This window comes from Oryzias latipes, chromosome 22 (assembly GCF_053564925.1).
Source record: "Oryzias latipes strain Hd-rR chromosome 22, Olatipes_Hd-rR_3.1".
NCBI lineage: Eukaryota > Metazoa > Chordata > Actinopteri > Beloniformes > Adrianichthyidae > Oryzias > Oryzias latipes.
In genome coordinates, this window is record NC_136258.1 from 21,501,815 (window position 1) to 21,529,720 (window position 27,906).

At 37.9% G+C, this 27,906-nt stretch overlaps 2 protein-coding genes across 3 annotated transcripts; both read right to left on the reverse strand.

Annotated features, from left to right (window-relative positions):
- Window positions 1–776: 776 nt before the first annotated feature.
- Window positions 777–9,927, reverse strand: LOC101167664 (uncharacterized). Its single transcript, XM_023951840.2, has 5 exons — window positions 9,635–9,927; window positions 5,181–5,795; window positions 4,768–5,098; window positions 4,516–4,691; window positions 777–1,213 (listed from the first exon to the last, which is right to left on the reverse strand). The coding sequence occupies exons 2-5, from the start codon at window positions 5,786–5,788 to the stop codon at window positions 982–984; spliced, it is 1,347 nt and encodes a 448-aa protein (XP_023807608.1). The 5' UTR covers window positions 5,789–5,795; window positions 9,635–9,927; the 3' UTR covers window positions 777–981.
- A 5,283-nt stretch (window positions 9,928–15,210) lies between these two features.
- On the reverse strand, window positions 15,211–27,906 carry LOC111946856 (glycosyltransferase family 92 protein F13G3.3-like). Of its 2 annotated transcripts, XM_023951842.2 has the most exons (5): window positions 27,592–27,906; window positions 17,118–17,732; window positions 16,702–17,032; window positions 16,442–16,617; window positions 15,211–15,871 (listed from the first exon to the last, which is right to left on the reverse strand). In XM_023951842.2, exons 2-5 carry the CDS (start codon window positions 17,708–17,710, stop codon window positions 15,649–15,651), a joined length of 1,323 nt encoding a protein of 440 aa, XP_023807610.1. In that variant the 5' UTR covers window positions 17,711–17,732; window positions 27,592–27,906; the 3' UTR covers window positions 15,211–15,648. The 2 variants fall into 2 exon arrangements, with proteins under 2 accessions (XP_023807610.1, XP_078797064.1); XM_078940938.1 differs by lacking the exon at window positions 17,118–17,732 and having other exon boundaries at window positions 27,592–27,833.

A 27,906-nucleotide genomic window follows, 5' to 3' on the forward strand; every position in this document is an offset into this window, starting at 1 on the left:
GGGCAACCAACTAAATATAGGTTTTGTATGCCAATAGGTAGAGTGAAACAATGCAATATAAAGATCAGCTGCAACTTGTATACAAATATATAGGCAAAAACACAAGAACGTAGCTTTAGTAACAAGGGGTCATTGATCACTTAGGTGTATTTGTATAAATGAGTACATATATGTATTATAAAGTATTTACTATATTACACATACATATTAGTCAGTATGACATGTCAAATATTAGAGATGTCAAAAGTTGTAGGTGTGTCAATGAAAACATAAACCAAGTATATGTAATATTTAACCTTTACACATACATATACATATGAGTATAAATACATGTGCATGTACAACTATTAAAACATATTTGTTCATAATATAAAAAAATTAAAGAAGAATACATTTACTGTACATTCTAGTTTTTGAGGTAGTACTAAGTTGAATTTAATATCTTTAAAGCACTCCCTTTCATACATTTCATTGTGTATTTTATTGAACTTGACTGATGTATAGTCATTAATTAATGGCATATTCACATGTATGCTGCTGTATTTCTGTCGATGATACAACTATCATTTAAAATTTAATCAGAGTTAGTGACTTTACTTTTGATATCACATCATAAAGGACATTTACAAAGCAAAAGGAAGTTTTTAAAATGATAACCAGTAGAAATTAACAAAATTCTCCCACAGCTGCAGATTTAACCATAAACTTACAAAACCACTTAAAACAAGTCTTTTAAGAAACAGTGAATTAGACGACACAAGCAAAGAATGACCCAATGAGAGCCGGAATGTTCTTTAATTAAACATTTGTCCGGCTACAATTTCACAATCCCTGCTTTTCAACAAAAATCATACAAACAATTAACGTTTCAAGATAACGGATCTTTTTGACTTCCAAAAGTGAACAGACTACAAAAGACTCACAGTATTATTGAAAACTAACTTGGCTCACACCGCGCTCATCTTTTCACCTGCTGTTCCCTCAGCTCTGCTCCTCCTCCCTCAGCTGTCCTGCCCTCCGCAGAGCCTTATCCACGTTAGGAATCAGTTTTTCCTGGAAGTCCCACAGTCGTTTGTCCACATGAAGTTGCTCCAGCTTCAGGGATCCTCGCAGGGCCACACGGATGTGAATAATGCGACAAACCTCCATTGGAACTTTGAACCGCTGTCCAAACTTTGTTAAGACTTCATGCACTGATGTCTGCTCCACCAACCTGTTAGACAAGAGTCACATAAAAATTAAATTGTGTGTACATGTTAGTCTGAAACTGCTTAAAATGTAATTCTTTAAGTTTTGGAGCCCTCTTGTATGGATAAATTAGCCCCATACACAACCTTTTTTTAATAAAAAGGAAAACTGTAAACTGAAGTAATATTCGAAGATTTACTGAAGATGAAGAATAAAATAAAGATTTTATTTCTTTTGGCCAGGGAAATTGTAAAATAGAGTAAATAGGCCCAACTTATAGATTTTGATGAAACCCCACAAATAATATTAAAGCTGATTCAATCTTCCCTTATATGCTTATTGCATGTGGCTTCTGAAGTGAACAGATTCTTCTGTATTCTTTTTGTCGTTTTTCTTAACCCATAAGAACCCATGGTAATATCAGTGAAACAGAAAGACATCCGAAAGGTGTTCTGTGGCCCACGGTGAGAGAGTTTGTAGATGACTTTTCATGAGGTACCGTCCAGGTCTTTGTCCTGAGATAAGAAAAGGTAAGATAAGAAAATCCTTCTGTGTCACGGATGAAGTTCTCCACACCCTCGGTTGGCTCTTCACACAAAAGGTCCAAAGTTTTTTCAAACTATTATTTTTTAGTGGTTTTTAGAGAGGGATGTTGCTGAAAGACAGCAGGGAAACCAGGCCACACAGTCTTCCCCTTTTTAGTGTCTTTGTTTTTTTCTTTTCCGGGATTAAAGGACTGGTTCGGTACTCCTTAGAAATCTGTTCCGGGTTCCAAATAGGAAGTAACCGCTCGCCCAAAGAAGCCGAGATCCCATACACCTCTATAGAGAAATAAACAGCAACAGTTATTTTATTTCTCAGAATACCCATTGTTGCTATGATGCAGTTTTCTTGACATGCTCTTGCTAATCCTAATTTTCATGATATTTTTTCTTTATCACAAGTTATTCAAGTTATAAGCTGACCAATCAGAGACTCCATCCAGTACTTTTACACAGTCAATGGTCATTTCCTGTGTCTGGTCCTTTGTTCAGAGAATCCGCTTCAGGTTTTCCAACTGTCCTCTCTTTTTTTAGAGAATTGTTTCTGTGTTTTCTTTAGAAAGCTGTTGTTTTCTTGGTCCATTATTTGCGTTGCAAATTTGAGCCAGGTTTCCGGCAGATATTTGGCTGGATAATGTCCCAGATGTTACTAGTGGAGTCTATCCTTTACAGGAAGAGTTGAAATAATGAAGCGGGTAAAACCCAGAAAACATGGGGGAAAAAAATTGGTTCTCCCAAAGCGTTCCAGAGGAACGTCGCTCTTGCAAAACCCCCAGTATTTCCGTTTTCTTTCTTCTTTTTCAACAGCCGATGGGACTTAAATTAAAGGGCCCGCCTATCAATGGTCTGTGGTATATCCCACATCATTTTTCTTTGGGGGAAAATGGGTCTGGGTTCTTATGGGTTTAAAACAGTTTCAGTAAAGAAAAATCAGACTTTATTTTCAACTATCATGTGTTTAGATTTATATAATGGTCTAAATAATTTTGCCTTTCGTTTTTCCAGGAGGAAAGGATCACTAAACACAACCTGAATTTTATACTTTTATATGAAACATGCTTGGTCTGTTGCACCGAGGTTCTCATAGAATCAAAGCCTCTTAAGGGTCTGTGAGTCAACTAAGTGTGGGGGTGTAGTTCCCACATTTAAATACTGAGAAGTTTGACTTATTTAAGTACCCCTGCTTTGACTTGAAAATCAGGCAAAGCCCCTCACACGACAACCTAACATCACCGGTGCAACAGAAGTGGTGAACAATATTGGAGCTGTCCAGCCCCGCAGTTTTGAGCCAGATGCCAGCTGCTCAGACGAGAAAAACGACTTGCATGGATCTACTACAAGCAGATGCATTGGAATGGAGCAGACCAGGCAGCTTGTAGCCCACCGAATGTCACACCTACAGGTATTTTCCAACTACATATTTTTGACTGCGCTTGTTTCACGATTTGAATGCAGAAATACTAAGAAGTTCAATCTTGATCTTAATTTTTCTTTAAATGTGTTCTCTATCCTCAGAAAAACGCCACAAGAACATGTTTCAACACCAAAAACACAATTTTCATTGGAGTGGGGGTTTCATGCAGGAGTTTTTCCACTGTTTTTTCCCTCCTTCCTCTGCGTGTGCTTCCTGTGAGGGAAGACACGTGGTGGTGACCCAACGAGCTGTGCAATCAGGCCCCAGAGCCAGCCACCAGGCCTGCATATAAGCTCCAGTGGATCACTTAAGGAAAGAGCTCTTTCTGGATCACAACACAGATGAATGTGAACAGCTCTTTATGTTGGAGATTGTGGGAGGTTTTTGGACAGGAAAGACAGGGTACCCTGTACACCTCATGTAGCTTGCTTTCTGTTAGACACACTAGGCAAGTTGGTTGGTACCACCCCTTGTGTATTATGACCTCTTTATAAAAAAAAAAAAAAAAAAAAAAAAAAAAAGAAAAATCAGTGAGACTTTTGTTTTCTGGTTCTGTTTTGGAGCAGTGATAGTTAGGCCATGTTTTGTTTTCTTTTTTTCATTCCTTTAGCCCAACCTTGGTCCCTACCTCCCCTCCTCCTCTTCAAGAAAAACTTATTCATTGTGTGTGCTTATGTTACGTACACTCCAGCCCTGGACCTGTACGTTTGTGGACGTAACAGCGGGTCTTGAAATAAAGTGTGTTTAACTCTGATGTATAAAATAAATAAATTCAACTTACAATTTCACACAACTGGTCTGGTGCACATCTGTACTTACTTTCTTCAAAGGTAAACGGTCAAAAATTATTAAGTGGTCTTGCAGTAACTGTAGTTAAATACATGAAACTCTGACAACCTGAGACAGTTGTCTAAAAGATTTTTTTTTCTATACCTGAAAAAGGACTTTTATTGAGCTGCTCTAAACTCACCATTTCAGTTGCTCTTTTCACACGGGTGGCAGGCCATTGCATCGACTCTTGTGTGGTAAAACCCAACATGCAAGAACTTCTATTCTATGATCATGTAGTGTAGAAAGACCTTCATATCAAAGGCAGTTTTCAATTCCTGGATGCTAATCTCTTTGCTTTAATCCTGATTAAGTGTCTCCAAGTTTCTGTGTGCGCGATAAGGTTTTTGTCCAAAAAGTATTAAATCAAGTTTATGAAACAAAAACCTCTTTTGCCAAAAAAGGTCAATACAGAGAAAACAAACTTTTTTTACAGTGTTAAGTTAAAAATAAATAAGTTAAAAAGTTTGGACACACCTTCTCATTCAAATTAATGAGAAGGTCTGTCCAAACTTTTGGTCTGTACTGTAGGTCCCAGCCTACCTTGGCTGAACTATCATCTTGTGTGGGTGATAAATATTCCTGTCTGGGTCTTCTCTGTAGATGTGCTCCAAAATGTTAACTCCTGGCACCTTGTTCCACCTAGGAAGATGAAATCTTCCACTTGGTTCAAAGTGTTTCTTGGGAAAGATGTGGTTTTCAACGAGGAACTCTGCTACCTACAGAACAGCAAGAGTTTGATGTAAACAGAAAGGAGGAAACTTATCCGTTATGTGCATATATTGAATGGCTTACATTTGAATGCTGTGATTGCAGCATATCCATCATAGAGTTCAGGTTGTCGTGTTGGTATGGCATTATGATCTCATCTATATCATTCAGCAGGACGTAGCGCGAACGCTCCATGGATCTATAGATGCAGTCATTGAGGGTGACGATCTGACCAAAATACTGCAGGTCTCCTCCATGTTCTTTGAAGTTCCAGCCTTTGGATGGATTCAGGTACTGATTGATGGGCCATTGAACCATTTCAACAAAACCTTCCTGGCTGTAGCTCTTCAGAAGACGGTCCAGTTCAGGACCACAGCTGGTGTTGTAGATCACCACTCTGTTCACACCAAGCAACCTGCAAAAAACAATTTCTTATTAAATAAACTGGAATCCGTTTCATTTGTGTTCTTTTAGCCCTTACAAACAGCTTTTCTTACTTGTACATCTCCAGACTTTGTGTAAACTGAAGCACATTGTTGTAATCTCCAAAGAGGGTAGAAATGCAGACAGTGAAGTTCATTCTGGTCTCCTTGTTGTGGGTCTTTCTGTTTCTTATTGGCAGCCAAAGTTGGTCAGATATATTAACAGGATTTTGTTTGGTCAGAAGAGTCACATGAGTTGCATTACAGTTATCAGGTTTGCTACACAGAACATCTGTAGCTCCAAAGGGAAAACCAAAGTGATCTGAGTGCACTAGAACAGAGGCGGATGTGGTTTCACTTAAAAATCCAGCACAGAAGAAAATACAGTGAAGAGGATGGATGGAGTCTCTCCTGAATATTCCAATGATGCGGACGTCAAAACCCTTCACTCTCTGATCCATGAAAGCTGATACCAAAAAGTGTTTGGTGTTGGTGAGGGGAGTGATTGTCTGCTGGGACGCCAGAATTGAAGACTCAACTGGCTGCGAGACGCGCTTTGGCTTTGGGACGAACCTGTTTGTTATGGGTGGTATGGTGTTAAAGACAGTAATGAAGAAATATGCCACCATAAGGAGAAGAACCACTGCTCTGTAGTTTCCCTTTTCCATAGATGCTGAGATCATTTCCCACCTGTAACAGAACCAGGAACAAACATGCAGTTAATGTACAAGCCTAGGTTTACATTAATCTCACCACCCATGAGACATGTCCTAGATATGACCACCGTTTACCACTTATGACTATAAAGAACCTCCAGCAAATCTAAACTCTTAACACCAGATTACTACTTCCTGTCCCATAAAAATATGAGTATTTCTACTGACTTCAAGAAAAAACAACAACAACAACAACAACAGTATGGCTTTTGTTTTGCAGTTTGGTCTATTGAGATTTACTTCCATTATCAATTTAATGCAATTAGCTCCTAATGCAATTAGCTAATTGCATTAAATTGATAATGGAAGTTATATATATATATATATATATATATATATATATATATATATATATATATATAAAAAAAGGATCAAAATCTAAAATACATTAACAATTTAATTTTTAACGACAATCAACTACTTTTTTTGCAACTTTTTAAGCATTCAACACTGAAATAAGAACATGCTCCCAAAGTTTCAATAAGTAAAAAAACTAATGTAGTTTGTGATCTCATAGATTTTCAGTAATTTAGACCATGAAAGCAGGGCTTCAAAGATCCTTCTGACTTTGAGTTTCAAGCAGGAAGTGCTTCAAGTCAAAATAGAGATACGCAAATGAAAAAAGCTTTTGACAGTGACTGTATGTCAAGAGAGAGGCGTACATATCTCAGAATATTGAGAGTGAAAGGAGGAAGAGGAACAGGGACCCAGACTTTACTCAAGAGCACAGGGAAGCCGTTTGAAAATTTTACCTACTTCATTTCACCAAGAATTATGAGCCAAGAGACCCATGCAACAACCCTAAAAATATCAAATCCCTTTAAAATAAACTGTTTACACAGTAGACATGACATTTGGACCACATAATTATACCAAAAGCTAGCAAGCAAGAGTTAAAAATAGGCCTCAGAGCAAGAATGATGATTCTGATGAAAAGAATGAAAGGGTAAAAGTTTATTTTCTCAATAGAAAGCTATGGGAGTTTGATTTCTTGGAGCCGAGCACACTTCCTGTTTGGAAAGCCATGGGGTAGTGGTCACTAAGTCCAGCTCTCATATACATTCAATATTTACAAGGTAAATGAAGAGTCCAAATCCTTTGTGTGTGTGCGTGAGAGAGCATGAGCCATGGTGCTGTATCTTTTATTGTGGTCTGTCTGTAGCATCCACCTTGTTGTATTTGGAGTCATACTGAAGCGCTATACAGTTTTACATTCTTCCTCGTACTAATATGAACCTGCTATGTTTGGAAAGACTGCTGATATGAGATATGAAACACAATCGCTAGTTGGCAAACATTTCGGGTGCATACGTTTGTTCTAAAGAGTCTGTGCCTCATGTGACAGAAACCTCAAAGCACAACACTGCAAGTTCATACCTTGATTTTTGTGCTGAGCAGCTGCACAACCACAAATGACAATAGCTCAACGTATATTCAGTTATGTGAATAATGCTAATATACTTCCTATTTTGATGAGTTATTTAATCGGTGTGTTTCTGGCAAACTCTTTACTCAACTTCAGTGTTTTAGTTCCTTCATCAAACACCTAATTTGACCACATTATAGCTCATTTTATATTTGTACATTGGTTGAAAGTTACAAAGTATTCAATGCAATGCTATAAAGCATCCAACCCATTGTTTTCCTGTTTCTCTTTTTCTGCAATTTTTCAGTTAGTTTAACCATTCAACTATTAAAATGTTAAGCTCTTTCCAGCTATGACGTTTGGTCCTTCAAATCCGGGAACTTTTCAAGATATTCCAGGATTTTTGCCTCCATTGAAATACATGGGGAATCCTTGGTGCAGAAGCTCGCTGGCTTTTTCTTGCAAAAAATATATATTTTTTGTTATGCTGTTTTCACTTTATTTATGGTCAACTTTGATCATTTCTTTCTTTCTTTTTTGTCAATTATTAGCCTTTAAGTTTCATTTTCATTCAGTAATATAGCATTCAACCCTGCGTTTTCTCCTGGAAATGCAGCTCCTTCTAGTTAACTGTTAAGATTATCGGTTCTTTTCTTTATCCAGGTTTTACTAATAGCAGCTTTCTCTTGTTTTGACCCCATATGGCCTTCACAGGTCTGGATGGTTCAGGACACTGAAAATATAATGTGTGGTTGAAAAAAAACAAAAAAACAATCACACAAGAGTCTGCATGAAATTTCAATCCATTTGCAAAAGTGGAGAGATGAAAAAAAAAACCACAACAAAGGGCTCCATCGGTTCCCGCTCTCTCTTCCTGCCCCAAAGCAGAAAAGCTTGTTTTGTATTGTCAAGCAAGGCAACATGTGAAAATGTAAAATTAGACTGTGTCTGTACGTGCAAAATATTTCTGCGCCTGTCAAGGATCCAAGTCTAGTCTGGAAATTCACAGGTATCTCTGTTCCATAAACAACACAGCACAGAAATAAAACAGAGACCAGGAATCACAGCTTTGCACTGACCTCAGTACATCTTCTCTGGTAATGCACGTAGATTTTGAAGCAAGCAACCATTTTTCACAATGCAATATTCGTACATATACATGGAATCAAGTAAATGCATAATCAAAAAGCATTAAAATATACTCTAGTCACATTTTTCCTTTTTTTTTGTTAAAAATTGTTATGATTCTATGGATCCTCTCTTGATCTGTGTGCCAAGGGAAGAGCCGGATGGGTGATATTTTTAACGTATAAAGTAGCCTTATTCAGGAATCTTTTCTTCATACTTTATGTATGCAACTAAACCTGTGACTGCAAGCTAAAGCATTAGCCTTGCACTCAGCAACATGTCTATTGTTAAACAAAAAAAAAATAATGCATTTAAAAAAACAAAATGAGAAACCAAAAAAAAAAAAGAATTAAGAAGTATGACCCCCTATTTAGGAGGTGAGAGTTTATTCATCCAAGTATGAAACTATTCAAAGGGCCCATCAGAGTAGGACTGTAGGGAATGTTATTTGCATATAGAAAAAAATGAAAGATTAACGGGTGACAGGAGAAGCAGATAAAGATAAAAACCATCTTTACACCATTTTTGATAGCATACATTTTTCCTTATGGTCTATCAATTTTCTAAAAACCAGGAATTTGCCACAGCTTGCATGTATTTTCTTACAATAAAAAGATAAATATTTCCTACTGAACACAATGCATAGGGTTACAAAACAAAAATGATACAGAACTGTGTTCCTTCCCACAAACTGCCAAATAAAAACCAAAGGCATCACTTCTAAAAACACCCAAATCTGTTCCACCTAATTTTCTAAATGAATACCGGTATTTAAAATCATAGACTTGTCCATTTTTCTACACTTGTAGGCTAGCTCACCTAGTTAGTGAAACAAACAAACAAACAAAAAAATAAAGCATTGCTGACAACACACATTTCCATTTCATTCCTTTTTGTTAAAATGATAACTTTCAACCTCTATTTGTTGCAATTTGTTTTAATATCCAACTAAAACCTTTGTTACAATTCAGTGATTAAGATGTAACATTTAATCCAAAAAACTGCTCCAATCGTTTTTTTTTTAAATATCTGAAAAACGTTAGTAATTAAAAAATGCTGCAATTCCTTTTTTAAGATTTGCTTACAAGAGAGTAGAAATTCAGAAAAATAAGTTAAGAGATTGAGGAAAACGTTTTTTCAAAACTTGAGTTTTTTGTTTTAGTCCGTCTTATTTTTTAAGAATTCACCTAAAGTAATGCCAATAAAACCTTAATTTTAAGATTTAATTTGAGAATTACTAAATAAGACAAAACTATACAGTAAAAGAAAGGTGGAATTAAGGTTATTTATATAAAAACAAACAAAATAATAAAACTTACGGAGGCTCGCTAGAGGCTGATGTGTGGCTTGTCAGAGCTCAGAACGTCTGAGCGTTTCCTTAGTTAGAGTTGTAGTTCTCGTGACCCATCTCCACTTTCGGCGGGTGGTTCCACGTCTAAGCGCACTGGTTTGGTACTTCATGTTCGGGAAAACGTCATGGGAATAAAGCTTAAAAAATACTTTTGAATTAGTTTCTCTTATTTCTAAAAAAAAAAAAAAAAAAGAATGATGGTTTAAGCGCTTTAGGCGCACGCGCACACCTGCATCTTGTTTAACTGATCATAATAGTTATACTTCGCCCAGTTGGACTGGAGCAATCTGGATGTGGAGTCCAAAGTTCAGCCCTTCTATCTGTGAAAACGGAACAGAACGCTGTAAAGGTGACTAAGATGTAGTCATTAGCCAAATAAAATAAAATAAAACTAAATAAATAAAGAAGATAAATTATTCGCCAAAATTGAAATTCTGACATTCGTTTTAGGGACATCTAGTGGCGGAAACCTAGTGTCACATCTTGTGCAACTGAATCTCAAGAATTGCAGAGATTTTGATAACAGATCATCTAAAGGGGTTTGATATAAGATCAATTGTTTATGCGGTTTGTTGAACCTAATGATAGAATTTTGTGAAAGTCAAATAAAAGCTCACTTTGAAACACATATATTTTCAAAAAGTATTTTTTTCAATGGCCCTCAATAGAAATTACTTTAAAAATCCACTCTGATGACATTTTTTTGTTGTTGTTGAAGTTATTAATATTTTCTTGTCTTATTTTTCTCATGATTGAGGACATATATAAATAAAATTTAAGATTAAAACTACAATTCTGAGTATTTCTTGATTCAAATCATTGTGAATCAGGAGCAGACGTAAAAATGCAGTTTAAAAAAAGGTTATGTTTGTGACGTAAAGGTACCACAGCAAGCTACAAGCTCCCTGTTGTGCCCCATTCTGATGCATCCACCTGCAGACAAATAAATCCAGGTACGTCTTCGTTTTCCTCATCCAGTCTGGCTCAAACTGTATGGCTGTATGTCACCAAATGGGAGGGAAGTCCTTGATTTAGCCAAAAAACAAAAACAAAAAGACGATAAAATCATAACTAAAAGAATGCTGGGAACACTTTTAGGACAGATCAAAAGATGACTGGAGTGGGTCTTTAAGTGAATTTCATCCATCTTTTTAGCTACAAAAAAAAGTATTTTTGCATTTTTATTCTTTTAAGGTTTGTTGGGAGTTTTCTGGTTTCCCTAGTTCAATTTTCTATTTTACTGATCAATTATGAATATTTAGTATTCAGCCCTCTACTGCATAGCGTTGCCCCAAGGAAGTGGAGAAATGGATTTATGAATCAGGTTTTAGGGACACTTATGAACTCAGGGTTCAACAAGGGATCAGTTGGAAGAGTAATTGTGTGTGCACGCATACTGTTCTTATGGCAATTATTTATCTCTTTTATTTTTTTCCTTTTTTTGAAGCAGAAAATGCAAGTTACACCTCTGTTATACACCTGATCACAACTGCTTCCTCATATTCCACACAGAGTAAAGATAATAAAACTTGTCCTGCCCAACAGCTGAGCAACCAGATGGCTGAAGGCCTCTTGTATTGGACATATTTTAATTTGACAACCTGGGGTTATGAATCTTCTGACACACAGCGTGTAGATTTGAATAAACCCCTTTTGTAAATCTACACAAATTTTTTTTTTATATTAATTATATTTGTAATCGTTCTTTGTTGGACCTGACGGAAAAGAAGAGAGAGAGATGTTAGAGTGTGTGTTTGGGTGTGTGTGTGTGTGTGTGTGTGTGTGGGGGGGGGGGGGGTGTGTTCGGAGGATGATTATAGAAGGGGGGGGGGGGGTGAAATCATAAAGCATAACACAACAGGTTGCTGGAAGTTTATGATCATTTCTGTCAGACGTACATGTATAACACATCTAAAAGGGGCGGGGCCTGTCCACAAAGGAGACAGTTTTTTTTAGATGTTTATGCTTACAGGTTCTTAGTATATTTTTATAGTTACAATTACATTTTTTGGTTCTGATGAAATATTTTTATTCTAAAATGTTCAAATAGATCAAAAATCTAAATAAAATCAAAAAGATTTTATTAAATATATAAGATACATTTCAATACATTTAAGTTTTCGAACAGTCAAACATATTGTAACACCAAGAATCTCAGAGGAGGAGGCAGATGTTCGTGTGAAAAGGGTGCGGATGTGGTTTTATGAGCAATAGGGGGAAAAAACAGAAACTAGGGAGAATAACTGCCAAATTTAGAAATAACTTAATGTTGAAAGAAAGGGAACTGTGAGATGCTTCTTGCAAACTAATATTTCAAAATTCAGGAATAACGTTTAGTTTCCCTGTGAGACACAAGCCTAAAAGAGTTTTCTAAATGAACATTAAACACATTACAGGAGCAGTAAATCTTTATTGTTTAACCAGGATTGCAGCAGTTAGGATTTCCATGAACATTCACAGAAGTGTGTGACCTTTGCTACACGTTTCTGTATTAAAGGAGTCCTTGGGCTCTTTTATTAGCAAACGTTTAGAAATGTTATAGAACATGGAAAAAACGTATCAAGACTGGATATTGCACAAATCCCCCCGACCTTCAGTCCTGCTGTGATGTCAGCATACTTACAGTGTTTGTACTATTGTGCATTACATCAAATGTTTTCTGATTAACACAGATTTCATGTCCTTGCGATCTTTTTCCTTACTTTTTTAAATCTGTGTAAATTATTTTGTTCTTTTTTCTAAACAGCCCTTTTGTTGTTGTTGTTAAATGAATCTTTTGAAAGCTCCACTGAGAATGTGATGTCATGATTAACAGCAACAAGAAAACTACTGTAAAGATATTCATTTATTTTTCTTCCATATGAGACATAGATTTACATGGTAAATGCAGGTTTGAAGGCAGCAGATAAAAAAACAACAACTATATGTTGGGTTTTTATAAACCCTGCAAAGAATTGACAGAAAATTCAAATTAATGGATATGAAGATGTTTATTTTAAACCCTTTGAAATATACTGAAGCAAAATTTGCTATATCATGTTTTTATGAGATATAGATGGTATTAATTATCATGTTTGGGGTGATATGGTAAGTTTTTGCTCACAACATTATAATTTTCAGATGCAAAAATATGGACAAAAAAAGCAGTTTATTGGAACTGCAGTTGCAATCTTTCAATGTGAGTTATTGTAAAAATGTTCCCAGTGGTACTTTAGTCATGATTAAGCCGTTTATAGCCAGAACAAAAATAACTTTTTTTTTCTAGGATATATTTTCTGCAGAGCAACAGAAGTCTATCAGAAATTTGCCTCCGGATGAACAGCGCCACCTTGTTATAGCGCACCTCCAGGTTGGTTGCAGACAGTCAAATGTTGCAGGTGAACTTGTCTCTAGTGTCATCAGCAGACTTGCATAAAGACATAGAACTGCTGGCGGTTTTGTGACAGACCCAGCAGTGGAGCCCTGCTGGTGACAGAATGCAACCATGACCAGCACCTGGGGACCTCTTTCTTTTTTTTACAGGGAGAAGAGAGAGGGGAAAAGTGTGGAAAAAAAAGAAAAAGAGAGAGAGGGGGAGAAAGTGAGGGGGTACAAGTGCCAAGTTGTTAATTTGAATAGGTTATGATAACCTGGCTTCATAACTTTTATGCTAGATCTGCTAGACAGACAAATGTTACATCCAAGAGTGAAATTCTGACACTAAGATAAGCAGAAGATGTCTGTTGATAGACAGGGAGCAGTGTGACAGTGTGCACGTGCAAGTGTGCACGGGGGGAGAAGCAAGCACACTGCTGAAATGTACCATGTGTTTATTAGGGGGAGCAGATCCTCCTACACCCGACCGGTCAGACCAGGAGAGAGGGGGCAGAAGACCCCCGGACCCGGAGCACCACTGGCAAAAGGACCCATGCAGCCCGAGATAAGGGGACCAGCCACCCAACCAGCCAGGCGCAGAGCACCAGGGACCACGGGTGACCCCGGCGTTGGGCCTCCAAGGTCACAGGTCAGGCACACTCAGCTGCACTGGACGGCAGCTATTGGGGCCATTTGGCAATGGACACCAAGACATGGGCCAAAGATGGAGCCAGGACCCAGAGGACCCACCACCCAGCTGGAGCCTCGTCACTGCAGGCCAGCCTCGGCGCATGACCCAAGCAGCCAAAAGATCACGACGCAACCACAGCTCCACCCCTACCCCCCTAGACACTACACTATCCTCTACAGCCCCCTCACCCAACACCTTCCTCAACCCCTGCCTGGGTGAGCCCCAGCGGGCCACGGCGTGGTAGCCTCCAGGCCTGTCCCCACCTATGCACTCTGACACGAATTCTTCTGGTTGGCCCCCGCCACCCGACAACACACAGTTACCCCCGCTGGCCGGCCGACCCCCCAGCACCACTTCTACCAGATACAAGTAGAAGTGGCTTAGAGGGTGGGTGCCCCCTCTATTGATGCACAATTTTTGAGCCATTATGCTTTAACCTGTCAGAGATTTTGGTGAAGAATATAAAATGCAAGATTTGGTCTCATCTGTGTCCATTGTGGGTTTAACCAGATATGAACCTAGGTGATGATGGTGTTTGAATACTTTTTCCTTTTGTTCTTTCTTTGCTCTTGTATCAGTAAATAATGCATCATGTTATGGATCTTGCTGTTAGGCATGTTGCTAAAGCTCAAAAACAAAATGGCCACTAGATGGCGCTAGTCTTTTCAGTCCCATCTTATAGTTTCCTATGGAGCAACTGGTTCAATGAAAGTTATGTTTTATGTACAAGCAAGATTAATCTGAACTTTTTTCTTACCTTTTGAAGCTTTACTATCCTTATGACAATTTTCTAAAGTATAATCATCACATCAAATTTACAAAGACATCCAATCAAAGAGTTTCCACTCTTTTACAGATGTCTGTGAAGAACAAGCCATTCATGCACAACATTGTATTTTTTTTATGTGGGCTGTTTGGTTTCAGCTCACAATTTCCAGTCTTCCTCATGTAGCATCAGATAACCCATCTGAAGTGTCATTGCTGGTAAGATGTAGAATTAGGAAATTGCCACTAGATGACATCAGTGTGTACTTATAGCAGGGATCTTTAGGTAAATCAACTGGTGCCAGTGCTCATCAAAAAGTGGCACTGCTTGTTGTAGACCAGGGGCCATTTGCTCCCATTAGACTAGAACCCAACGAGATTCTAGTAAAAATCAAACTTATTAATGTTTCTGCGGCTGTTAAGCCATTCATTCATAAAATTAATGAATACAATTTTAAATTCTTTTTACTTTAGACAACAGCACAAATAAATTCATTTAAAAAAAGAATACATCCTGTGTCAAATGCCTTTTGTTTTTCTTTTAAAACTTTAGCATTTTTCTTTACAGCCAAACAGCCACAACAGAGGGACAAACAGACAAAAGCAGTCTGCAGGATAATGGTGGAGTGCTCTCAATGTTTGTCGTCCCTGCTCTGATGGAAATCTAATGCAGCCACACACACAACCTGCCAATCACCCCTGCAAATTTGAATTCAAATAAAAACAAAGTCAAATTGGCCGTGCATTATTTTTTAATAGACATTTGGACATAGGAGTCAATAGAAAGTTGCTTCTTTTTGAAACCAGCCTCCAGTGATGTTTTGGGGAATTGCAGCTTTTGTTAATTTAGGTTTTGCTTTAGATCTGGGAACAGAAGGTGGAGGCTAAATGTCACTGTCAGGAACCGTATGTCGTGGCACCTCACCCGTTTCTGTACATGTCAAATAAATGTTACAAATTGAATCCTCAAAAGAGTTACTCATTCTTTGTGAGAGTTTCTAACTAACCTCATTTGTTTTTAAGTTAAATTTTATGAGTTGATAAGTCTCGGAAATGTTAAACAGCATGTGCAAAACAACAGCAAACGTTTATCAGCTTTCCCCTTTTGCTGTTCACCTTTTCTAAATAATAGAGAGGGGTATTCCAACAGCTAAAGCCATGCTCCAGAGTGTCTAATTCTCTGTCAGCAGTCCTGCTCTCTTCAGCGCCTTGTCCACGTTGGGTATCAGTTTTTCCTGGAAGTCCCACAGTCGTTTGTCCTCATTCAGTTGCTCCAGCTTTAACGATGTACGTCGGGCCACATGAATATGAATAAAGCGACAAAGCTCCCATGGAACTATATACCTTCCTCCAAATTTCCTGAGCACTTCATGCACAGAGGTCTGCTCCACCAACCTGTTCCACAGATACACTGAAGGTTAGCAGAAGTCAGTTTAATAGAGTACTTTTTGCAACAATGTAATTGGTCGATGGCATATATTCATTTAGTGCTGTTCTACCTTGATGAAGTACACGTACACACACATTTATACACTGATAGGGGCTCCAATGCTATGCAAACACCAACCTGTAACCACCAGGAGCATCTATCTGTGTGTGCAGTATCTCGACCCTATTTAACATGTAACTAAGATTTTTCTAAAACTTTTTCAGCAATATTCCTCTACTTCTGAGAGATCTCACTTCTTCATCATATCTTGGACTTGTTTTATGCCCCTGGCTTGATTGGCTTTGTTCATGTTGTGTCTGTGTCTTCAATTGTGTAAATATGATCTTGTTCCTTCAGCAGGAGTTGCAGAAAGATTAAAATGCACTATAAGCCAAGGGCTAATATTACCCTGAGTAGAATGAGTTAACCCTAAGCCTTTACGGCAACAGTTAATTACTGCAATAACCTTTTATTTTCATGTTTCTGTCACAGTTTCATTGGTTTCCCAGGTTTGAATGAGAAAAACATCAGCTTACTTTGGCTGAACTATCATCTTGTGTGGGTGATAAATCTTCCTGTCTGGGTCTTCTCTGTAGATGTGCTCCAGAATGTTAGTTCCTGACACATTGCTCCATTGAGGAAGATGAAATCTTCCACTTGGCTCAAAATATTTATTGGGAAAGACGTGGCTTTCAAGGAGGAACTCTGCTACCTACAGAGGATGAAGAGATGATGTAAATAGAAAGTTTGGAGTAAATATTGACTTTCTCTATAATTTATTTGTGGATCAACTTACCTTTGAATATTTTGGTTGCAGTGCTTCCATCATAGAGTTCAGGTTGTCGTGTTGGTATGGCATTATGATCTCATCTATATCATTCAGCAGGACGTAGCGTGAACGCTCCATGGATCTATAGATGCACTCATTGAGGGTGACGATCTGACCAAAATACTGCAGGTCTCCTTTATCTACTTGGACTTTCCAGCCTCTGGATGAATTCAGGTACTTGTTGATGGGCCATTGTATAATTTCAACAAAACCTTCCTGACTGTAACCATTTAGGAGACGCGTAAGTTCAGGACCACAGCTGTTGTTGTAGATCACCACTCTGTTCACACCAAGCAACCTGCAAAAAACAACAATTCCTTATTAAATAAACTGGAATCCGTTTCATTTATGTCCTTTTAACCCTTACAAACAGCTTTTCTTACTTGTACATCTCCAGACTTTGTGTAAACTGAAGCACATTGTTGTAATCTCCAAAGAGGGTAGAAATGCAGACAGTGAAGTTCATTCTGGTCTCCTTGTTGTGGGTCTTTCTGTTTCTTATTGGCAGCCAAAGTTGGTCAGATATATTAACAGGATTTTGTTTGGTCAGAAGAGTCACATGAGTTGCATTACAGTTCTCAGGTTTGCTACACAGAACATCTGTAGCTCCGAAGGGAAAACCAAAGTGATCTGAGTGCACTAGAACAGAGGCGGATGTGGTTTCACTTAAAAATCCAGCACAGAAGAAAATACAGTGAAGAGGATGGATGGAGTCTCTCCTGAATATTCCAATGATGCGGGCGTCAAAACCCTTCACTCTCTGATCCATGAAAGCTGATACCAAAAAGTGTTTGGTGTTGGTGAGGGGAGTGATGCTCTGCTGGGACGCCAGAAATGAAGGCTCAACTGGCTGCGAGACGCGCTTTGGCTTTGGGATGACCCAGTTTGTTTTAGGTGGTAACGTGTTAAAGACGGTAATGAAGAAATATGCCACCATAAGCAGAAGAACCACTGCTCTGTAGTTTCTTATTTCCATTGATATTGAGAAGGTTTCCTACCTGTAACAGAATCAGGAACAAACATGCAGTTAAAGAACAAGCCTAGGGTTAAAAATAATCTTACTACAACATGAGACATCTTTGTTATAGCTAGGAACTTCATCAACTATTGTTTACCACAGTAACAACAAAGAACCTCCAACAAATCTAAACTGAAAACCAAAGTTAGTAACTCTGATGCTTCCTGTCTGATAAAATATAAAGCTTTCTAGTGACTCCGAAGAAGCTCAGGAGTTAGTTTTTTATTTTATCTTTTCAAAAACAAGTCCACACCCTTTCAGTCATCAACACTTCAGGATGACCTTTCAAGCAATTAGGGATCCTTGTTTTTAAGTGAACCAAAGTCTGCCAGGGGCCACCCTGAAGGTGCCACAGGCAGTCCAACAGAAACACCATCCATCTATCCATGGATTTTCTTCCTATTATCCAGGATCGCGTAGCAGAGGCAGCAGTCTATGCAAAGATGCCCAGACTTCCCTCTCCCTGGCCACTTCCTCCAGCTCCTCTGGGGGGACTTCGAGGCATTCCCAGACCAGCTGGGCCTCCACCCAGTTAGACATGCCCAAAACACACCCCCATGGAGACGTCAAGGAGGGATACGGACCAGATAGAGGAGCAGCTCTACTTCAAGCTCTCTCTCTGGGTGACCAAGCACCTCACCCTATATCTAGAGAGTGCCCAGCCACCCTACAGTGGAAGCTAATATCGGCTGCTTGTATACGGGACCTAATTTGGTGTTTGGGCCGCAGAGGAACCAGCTTTCTATTGCCACCCAAACTAAATTACACAGCCCCTTTTGAGATCTCCTGTAGGTTGTGGGCCCACAGGGATGAGATCCCACAGCGTTTTTTAGGCTGAACCCAACCACAGCTTGTGGGAGGAGCCCCGGTCACCAGGCACTCATCTAGAAGGCGGCTGCTGGTCTGAAGACAAAGCTATTCCCGGGGAAAGTTTCGACGAACCGCGGAAGGCTGAAATGCTGCTATGTCACCCTAAGAAGCTGTGTACAATCATCAGGAGTGCACAGCCATCACAAAGCCCTCTCTCCTGCTGCTAACACAAAGCTACAAGCCTGGCCGCACTGCTCTTGGCATGCGTCTCTTAGCAGCCGGACACACGGAGATAGCACTGACTTCATCGCCCAGCCTCCCCTCTGGGAATGCTAAGTCGAATTGAATAATGCGACACTATTCGCGGGGTGGATGTGAAAATGAAAATTCAATCCTCTCTTTGCATTTAAGTAGAAAATAACAAAAGAATTTTGAAGTATTGATTTTTAATTTTGAGTCACAAAATGCAGCTTCATGCAGCTTCATTTTGAAAATGAAAAAGCATTTCTGGTATTGCCTCATTTTCAATTATGCTGCAGAATCACTTCCATACAAGGAGACTTAGAGTTGTTGATGGCAAGTTAGGCAAGTTCTTGATTTCCCAAAGAAGCTCTCAATTGTCCAAATCACAGTTCCCTTCAAAATGCAGTATGTCGTCTAGTGCCTTGCATTGATTCGTCAAATCCTCATCTGCAATATAGGCCTTATAAAAAACATTTATGAATTGGAAATTTAAATTGTCATGCTCTATACCGATCTCTACTTCAGAGAAGCTAAATTAGCTCATGTTTCCTATCCTCAATCCTTTGAGTGCCACATTTTTAGTTATGACCTGTTAAATTATGTTTTGTCACCATAAAGTTGTAGTAAATGGTAAATATTCATCTTTAAAACTAACAACAGATTTATGAAAATTCTATTGACTAATAATATAACCCAACATTTGTAAATAAATAAAAAAGAAACTTCATACATGCAGTCTCAAAATTAACCCCTAAATCCCCAGTTAACTTGAGAAAACGTTTAGGCTGCCAGAAATGATTATTAAAGTAATGGCCAATCTGAAGTTATTTCCCCACTAGCATGTTATGGCAGCAGCAGCATGCTGTATAACCATCACAGCTCATTATATATTTATGAATTAATTATTATACAACAAAACCTTCGTGTTACAGAGCAAACAGACACACGAATCATAACTAATGTTACAGGCTAAGGCAGAGCAAACGTTTAAGAATAAAATCATAAAAATAAATAATGACGTTATAATAACGTCATTATTTATTTTTTATGATATTTGCTACATTTTGGGCCTACATCTTCAGTTTTGGTCATCGACAACATTGTTGTTGCAGGGCCAGGTAGCATAGAAAACGTGCATCTAGCTACGAGGACATACCCTTTTCTTTATCCCTTTTCTCTCTAAATTCGGCACCAGATGGCTTTGACCTTTTTTTGTGTCAATATTTCAAATGTTTTTGGCGTTTAGTAATAAACGTCCTCACGAAGGCATCAAGTCCGTCGACTAAACCAACTGTCACCTTAGTGACATTTTTTTGTGTTCCCATTTTTATTTGGGCATTTCACACAAAAAATTAACCCCAAAAAGGACGATTTTTTTGAATACTTTTTTTATTAAAATTTAAGTAATAGAATGTCACCGTATCACTGACTTTTAAAAAAGTTTTATAAAGTAAATTCCACCCCCCGCCCCTGTCCCCCACCTGGCCACTTCATTTGGAAGCGACCCACAGTTGAACGGATTCCCCGCAGCTCTCCCCCTTTTCTTCACACATTTCCAGAAGGAGCGCATGCAGCTGCAGTCAGTGGCGCCAATTCGCTACATATCGGCGCAGTCGCAGTTTTTCATTTTTATTTTTTCATCAAGCACTTAAAGATGAACCAGCCAGGTTTTGCGCATGCGCAATCGCGGCGGCTCACCTCGCAGCCCAACTTTTTTTTTATATAATTATATATAATTATATATAAAAATATTTATATAATTAAATTTACAATTTGTGACAGTTGTCTACAATTATGACAAGTATAGAAAAGTAGAACAATGTAAACGATATGTAAAAACAACAAATGCAAGACAAAATTATTTTTAAACAATAATATAGAAAAAAAAACTTAAATGAAAGAAATTAAAAATAAAATAAAAAGGGGGTTACATAGACATTTTAATGATTCTTAATATAGGGGATTATCAAAAAGATGCAAGTTACATATGATACTTTGAAGTTCCATAGCAAGTTTGTTTTCCATGACGTTTACGAATGAAAGAAAAAAAAGCACAGTTCTTTATGAAATGTAAATAAATATGGTTTGATTTTAAAATATTCTCTGATTTGATGGTTGGGGAGTTTGGTAGTTGCTATATTGTGTCCATTAATCAGAAGCTTGGGGACAGTAGCATGTCTGTAAATGTCATTTTGACACAGATCAGAAACTCAGTTTACAACATTTTGTGGAATGGTCTTATTAATTTTTTCAAAATCTTTTCTATTTGTTAGTGAACCATAATTGGCTGTGAAATCATCAAAAGACATGATACTAGCATTTTCATGAAGAAGATGCATTAATAACCAAATTCCTTTTTCAAACTATTTTGGAACAAATAGGGATTTGTTTCTAATAGTGATGTATCGGCAGTTCCATAGAGGATTGTTGACTGTAATTATGTTTATAAATGAGTTTCCAACACAGGAGAACTTGCTGATGAAAAGATGACAGTTGGATGGGAAGTTTGTTACTGTCAAACTCTCAACTGAGTAAAAATGTGATCCCTCCTAGGCTGAATATATTTTATTAGGAACAATAAACCAAATACTATTTTGATTTTTAATAAATGATTTTAACCAGTTTATTTTTAAAGGTGCCATTAAGGCAGCTTAAATCTAAGGCTTGGCTCAGCCATCTTCATATTTTTTAGGTAGCGCACCTAGTTTAATATTGTGTGTTTTTATTTTCCATATGAAGTTAAAATTGATTTGATTAATAGATTGAAATGCTTGTTTAGGGACACCTATAGAATAGGTCGGATATATGAATCTTGATATGCTTTCAATTTTGGTGAGGAGAATTCTACCAAAAATAGAAAGATCTCTCTGTCCCCAGTTGTTTAGCAGAGAGGAACATTTCTCTAGTTTGTCCCAAACGTTGAGTTTTTCTAAGTCTGTTTTGTTTTTAGTAATATGCATTCCGAGGTATTTAACTGTGGATTTAATCGGAATATTATAAGCATTCGATAATGTACATGGTTTAATGGGTAAGATCTCACACTTGTTTAGGTTCAGTTTGAGGCCTGAAGCTTTTGAAAATATGTCAATAGTTTTAAGAATTTTGGGGATGTCATGTAGATTATTCAGGAAAATTGTATCGTCGGCTAGTTGGCTGATTGAAAATTCAACATTTGCAACTGACAGGCAGTATTTTTAATGAGCAAAGGTAGCATTTCTGCAGCAGCAATAAAAAGAAGAGGCGAAATGGGACAACCTTGTTTTATACCTTTGTTGATATTAAATCTTTCAGACGTCCCCTGAGGTACACAAACAGAACGCTACTAGTGTCTTAGTAAAAAGTTTTAACTGCATTAATACATTTTTTACCAAAATCAAAAAATTGCAGAGTGTGAAACATGAAATTATGTTCAATCATATCAAAAGCCTTGTAAAAATCAAAAAATAGAATAAAACCATCTGTATCTATGAGATATTCATAGTCAATCAGATCCAGAAGGAGTCTTAAGTTATTATGAATTGAGCGACCTTTAATAAAACCGGACTGCGTTTCAGAGATTATTTGGATCATGTCTGATTTGAGTCTGTTTGCAAATATATGGGTTAGAAGTTTATAGTCAGTATTTAAAATAGTTATGGGCCTTAAATTATCTAGAAACGTTGGGTCTTTACCCGACTTTGGAATAAGGGTGATTACACCCTGTTTCATTGTGTGTTTTAGAGACCCATTTTAAATTATTTCTTTAAACATTTAAAAAATTAAATCTTTGATATGCTCCCAGAAGAATTTATAAAAATGACTGGTTAGTCCGTCACATCCTGGAGCTTTGTCATTGGACAGACAGCTTAAAGCCTTCTCTAATTCTTGCAAAGTTATTTCTGAATCACAAGAGTTTCTAAAATTGTCATCACTCTTAGGAATCAAATCTTTATTTGTCTGGAAAAATGTGTCAGTGTGGGATTCGGAATAGGATGACGAGTACAATTTACTATAAAATGAGTTTATTTCTTTAGAGATCTTTCGAGGATCAGAGCATAATTGATTATTAACATGACGTTTTTTTTGTAGCATTCTTCTCTTGTCTCTTCTTCTCTAGATTGCAGAAATAATATGTACTCTTTTCACCAAGCTCCACCCACTTTGCTCGGGATCTGATTTGCTTTTTTAATATAAAGATCATCAAAAGAACACTGCAAAATGCTTCTGCGTTGTTTATCCTCATCATTGAAAACAAGCTCGGAACAAATCTGATTTGACTCAGTCATAATTTCAGTTTCTTTTTGCTCACAATGTTTTGCTATTAATTTGCTATGTTTTTTTGGCAATTTGACGTACTTTGAATTTAAAGATTTCCCACTTATCAGTTTAACAGTTTAACAAAAAAAAAACACAGCTACTCTGGAGAAAAACTGACTCAGTTAGTGTACCCGATGTGGCCCCGATAGTCGACGTTCTGTCCAGCAGCTCTCACTTTCTCCATTTTGGGCCAGACATCGGTCTGATTTGCAGAAATCTTGCTTGAAGAAGATTCCCAGCTCTTTACAAGCCTTTGCATCTTTAGAAACCTTCCAGAAGATATCCCGGTAGTGCCTCATGGAGAACTGGATGATGATTTGGCGGTGTCTCCCGGTTTCTCTCCTCCCAAGGCGATGTACTGTATCCGCATGATCTTTGCTAGGATATCCAGAATTTCTTTGCGGGTGTTTTCCTCGCTTTTTTCTTTCAAAGCCATGTAATTTCAAGTTCCAGCGCCGTTTATAGCGCTTCATTTCCACCACCCTCTCTTTTAAGTCATTGTTTTCTTTTTTCAACACAGAAACTTCTTTTTCCAGATTATGCACTTTGGATTTGCAGTCCTTTATATCAGCAGCGTTTACCTCAGGGATCTTTTTCAGATTAGCCAGAATCAGAGATTTCACCAAGTCTTCCGTCAAACCTCGCCATCAGTTTTTCGATGGTGGTAGTTAGAGCTGACAACTCGGCATCACTTTTGTTGGAGACGACTACATTGTTAGGTGGAACGGAGGGTTTGGTGGGTGTAACCAGGGTTTTTCTTTTAGTAGCCAGCAAGGATACATGGCGTCTTCGTGGTCATGTGTCGTCATCTCTGGGTTTTTGGATGCGGCAGTTGGCTTCTCCACAGGCTTTTCCCGTGGCATTCTTATTTTCTAGGAGCTCTTAATATTGTTGTTTTTATTTCCTTCTTCCCTCTTTCCAGTGGTAAGACTTGAGCGTAATGAAAAATAAAGTAAAAACTAGTTAAACAGTTTGAAAACGAGGTCAAAATGGATATTTTGGGATCAGACCGCTGCAGCTCACAAAAATTTGTCCGGACGGAGCGCCATTTTAGCTCCTCCTCCACCTCGCAGCCCAACTACCTCTGGCTGCAGCCTGCGCCCTTCACCCCGCGCCCTCTACCCTTTTCCTTCTTCACACACATTTGCGTCGTCTTCTCAAAGACAGGAGAGCGCGGGGCGGGGGCGCCGCCAGGTTGCAGGCCTTCATTTTGCGCCCCGGGCAATTGCCCGTATTGCCCTTGCCTAAAACCGCTACTGATGGAAACTAATGGAAAAGGTGTATTTACTAAAAGCTGCAATAAAACTTTAATGCATGATAGTTTGTACTGACCCAAATTTTTATAGCAGTTTTCCTATAAAAACATAACACAAAGTGCTTTACATTAAGACAAAACAAAATAAATAAATAAAAATAAGCACGAAAATTAAAACAGAGCCTCCTCCCCAGACTACACCCCTACTTCACTCGAAGCGGGCGAATCTGTCAATCAAATGTTTGGAACATTTGACGTAAGACCATCTGATTGGTCAGTTTATAACTTAAATAAAAAATATCTGGAAATGGAATGGAAATGGAAATGGAATGGAAAAAAATATTATTAGCAAGAACATTCTTTTAACAAATAATGAAGGAGTAGCAACAGTTAATTTCTCAAAAGAAGTCTAAGATTTTGGCTTCTTGGAGCCAGCAGACACGTCCTGTTTGGAATGCGATGGGGGATGAGTCACTTAGTCCAGCTCTCTCGTACAATCAATGTCTTAATCCAAGAAGGACATGTCTCATGGGAAAAAAAAGGGATAGTTGATTTTTAAATCAAACCATTGTTGGGTGATTTTTTTTAAATTTACAGAGTGAAAAGGTAAACAGCACAAAAAAATGCTGCCAACGTTTCTTGACAATGAGTTTATAAAATAACACCAATGAAATACAGCCAAATATTTCAAAATGAGATCTAACATTGAATAATTAAAATTGAACATACCTGCAGTTTTCAAGAACAACACGCTATAAAGGTAAAGAATGTAGCAACACCACACTTAGAAAATGAAAGATCCCACATATGATAGAGGTCACCTGTCCGGACAGCGTTTTAATTATTCAAAGCCAAAAATCCTCCAAATTACACTTTAACTACTGCAAATTGGAAATTTGAAGCAGAGCGGGTTGCAAGCAGGAAGGGAAACGTTGCTCAAGAAATGACTTTGCAATGGAAGAAATGGAAGAACGCCCGTAGGAGAAGCCACAGGTTGCTGAAATTAATGGAAAAAAATGGCTGAAGTTTCAAGAAGAAAATAATACATCAAAAGGTTTCTTTTATGTTACATTTTCAAATATGAAAAAAGAAAAAACAATGACGATCACCTCCCTCTACTGTCAATATTTACACAAAATATAATTGCCGCAAGGATTAATGTTTATTCAGGATCTTCTTTCCTTTCGGCTTTTCCCTTCAGGGATCGCCACAGCGAATCAGCTTCCTCCATCTAACCCTGTCTTCTGCATCCTCTAACTCTAACACCAACTACCTTTGTGTCTTTATTCACTGCATCCCTAAACCTCCTCTTTGGGTATTGTCCTTAAATAAATAACAAGAAAATAGAATATAAATAAATAACAGCTTGAGAAAACAATAAAAAGGAAAGAAGGTCCTACTGTCACTTTTGTGGGCGATTAAAGAAAGTTTAAAAAGTCCCTCCAAACGGTCAAATTTATATTCTGAAATACTAAGTATGTGCCTTATTTTCTGAAGTTTCAGATGAAATGGCACATCTTGGATCTAGTGTGATACAGTGGGTGAAGCTGCGTTGTTCCATTGAGAAATCATAGATCCTTGGACCCCCAGAAGGCAAAGAAAACCCCTGTATTTGTTTCCCGTTCAAAAGTATCATACATACAGAATTCCAGACGGATTTCCACCTGTTATTTTTTTGCAGCACATCATGCTTAACCCTTGTGCTATCTTATGGGGGTCAAGATGACCATTGACGTGTTATTCCTACCATGACAAAGGTGGATAAAGGTGGAGAGGATTTCATCTAATCCATGGAAACAGTAAATATCACACATTTTGAAGAAAAAGATTCAGCACACTGTCTAGTGGGTCTAGATGACCTCACTCCCAATGTTAAAGTGCCTGGGATAGCACAAGGGTTAAGGGCGCATCAGCTCCTCAAAGCATGTTCATTAGTCACTGTTTTAAGACAGCTAGATTCCTCCTTAACTATAATTCCATAGCCATGTTGCAAAGTTACACTTTTCAACATCTTTACCTAAAGAACATGAAGAAAACGTTCATTTTTCATTATGAACAAAAATGCAAAACATAAAAATGTGAGTTTTCTATTGGGTCAAACAAATATTTGATTGTATTGTTTGTAGAGTTTGTGCGTTTCTTTGCAGACCGGCTGCAGTCAGACAAGATCGGCAGCCACACATCCAGGCCCATCTCAGTGAGCACAGGCACACCACAGGGGTGTGTCCTGAGCCCACTGCTGTTCAGTCTGCTCATGCATGACTGCGCAGCTCGATACAGCACCAACCACATTGTTAAGTTTGCAGACGACACAACAGTGATCAGTCTCATAAGCGACAATGACGAGTCTGCTCACAGAATGGAGGTGGAGCAGCTAGCAGTGTGGTGTACATCCCATAACCTCCAGATCAACGTGGACAAACTAAAGAAATGGTGATCGACTTCAGGACATCTGGCAATCACCACCACTCACATCTAACCATAAACGGTGCTGCTGTGGAGAAGGTCGACAGCATCATGTTCTTTTTATTATTGCTGCTTTTTTGCACTGTCATGCTAGTGGGAAACAACATCTCGTCTCACCTGCGTGTTTCTCTGAAAATACTATGTGTGGAATGACAAACAAAATCTTTAAATCTTGAGAACCTGAAAGTTACAACTACAAGGAGCTAGCAATTAACACCAACATGCTTCACCTAATTTTCTAAAGAAACTAAACATAAACTGTGCTTTTTGTGCCCTTGTAGTTCACCTAATCGGCAAAACAAAGCCATACAAATAAAAAGATTTCCTTAAATAAACGTCTGAATTAAGTTAAACATTCAGTCATTGAAAGACCTTTGTGTGTTACTTATTCTTTTAAAATACAACTTTGTTTGCACTTCAGTTATAAAACGTAATATTTGATCCACAAAACTTTCCGCATTTTCAGCAGTTCCAAGTCATTAAAAAACGTTAAGTAGGAATATGAAAATGTTAAGTTAAACAATAATTTTAGCAGCAATCAAGTTTAAAAAAAGATACAAATATTAAGGAAAACAATTAGATTTAAAAGAAAGTTTATAGCACATAAAAAAATGCCAACAACAAACACAATAAAATTTGTTTAAACTACAACACCTGCTGTTTAATTTCCGGATTAAATTTGAGACTGCAATTTGGAGGGAAAAAAACCAAAGCGACAAATTTGACTTTCTATTTCGTTAAAATGTCAAATAAAAAATGTAAAACTTACAAAAAGTCGCCCGTGGCTGATGTTCGGCTTGTACACCTTTTTTTCTCAACAGGTGAAGGAGACCAACGTCTAATTGCGTATGACCTTTTTTCGGCGATTGGTTCCATTTTACCAGTTTATCACTGATAACATTGAAACTCTGTGTTTTCGAAAATAGTATGGGAAAATGACTGAAAAAACTGCACGATGGTAATTTCGGTTTTGTTTGTTCCTTCGTTTGTTTGTTTTTTCAAAAGAAAGTTGTAATGCGTTTTTGTCCAGCATCTTCCTCAACTGATAAGGATTTGCTTCACACAGAAGCCTTTAGGAGGTGGG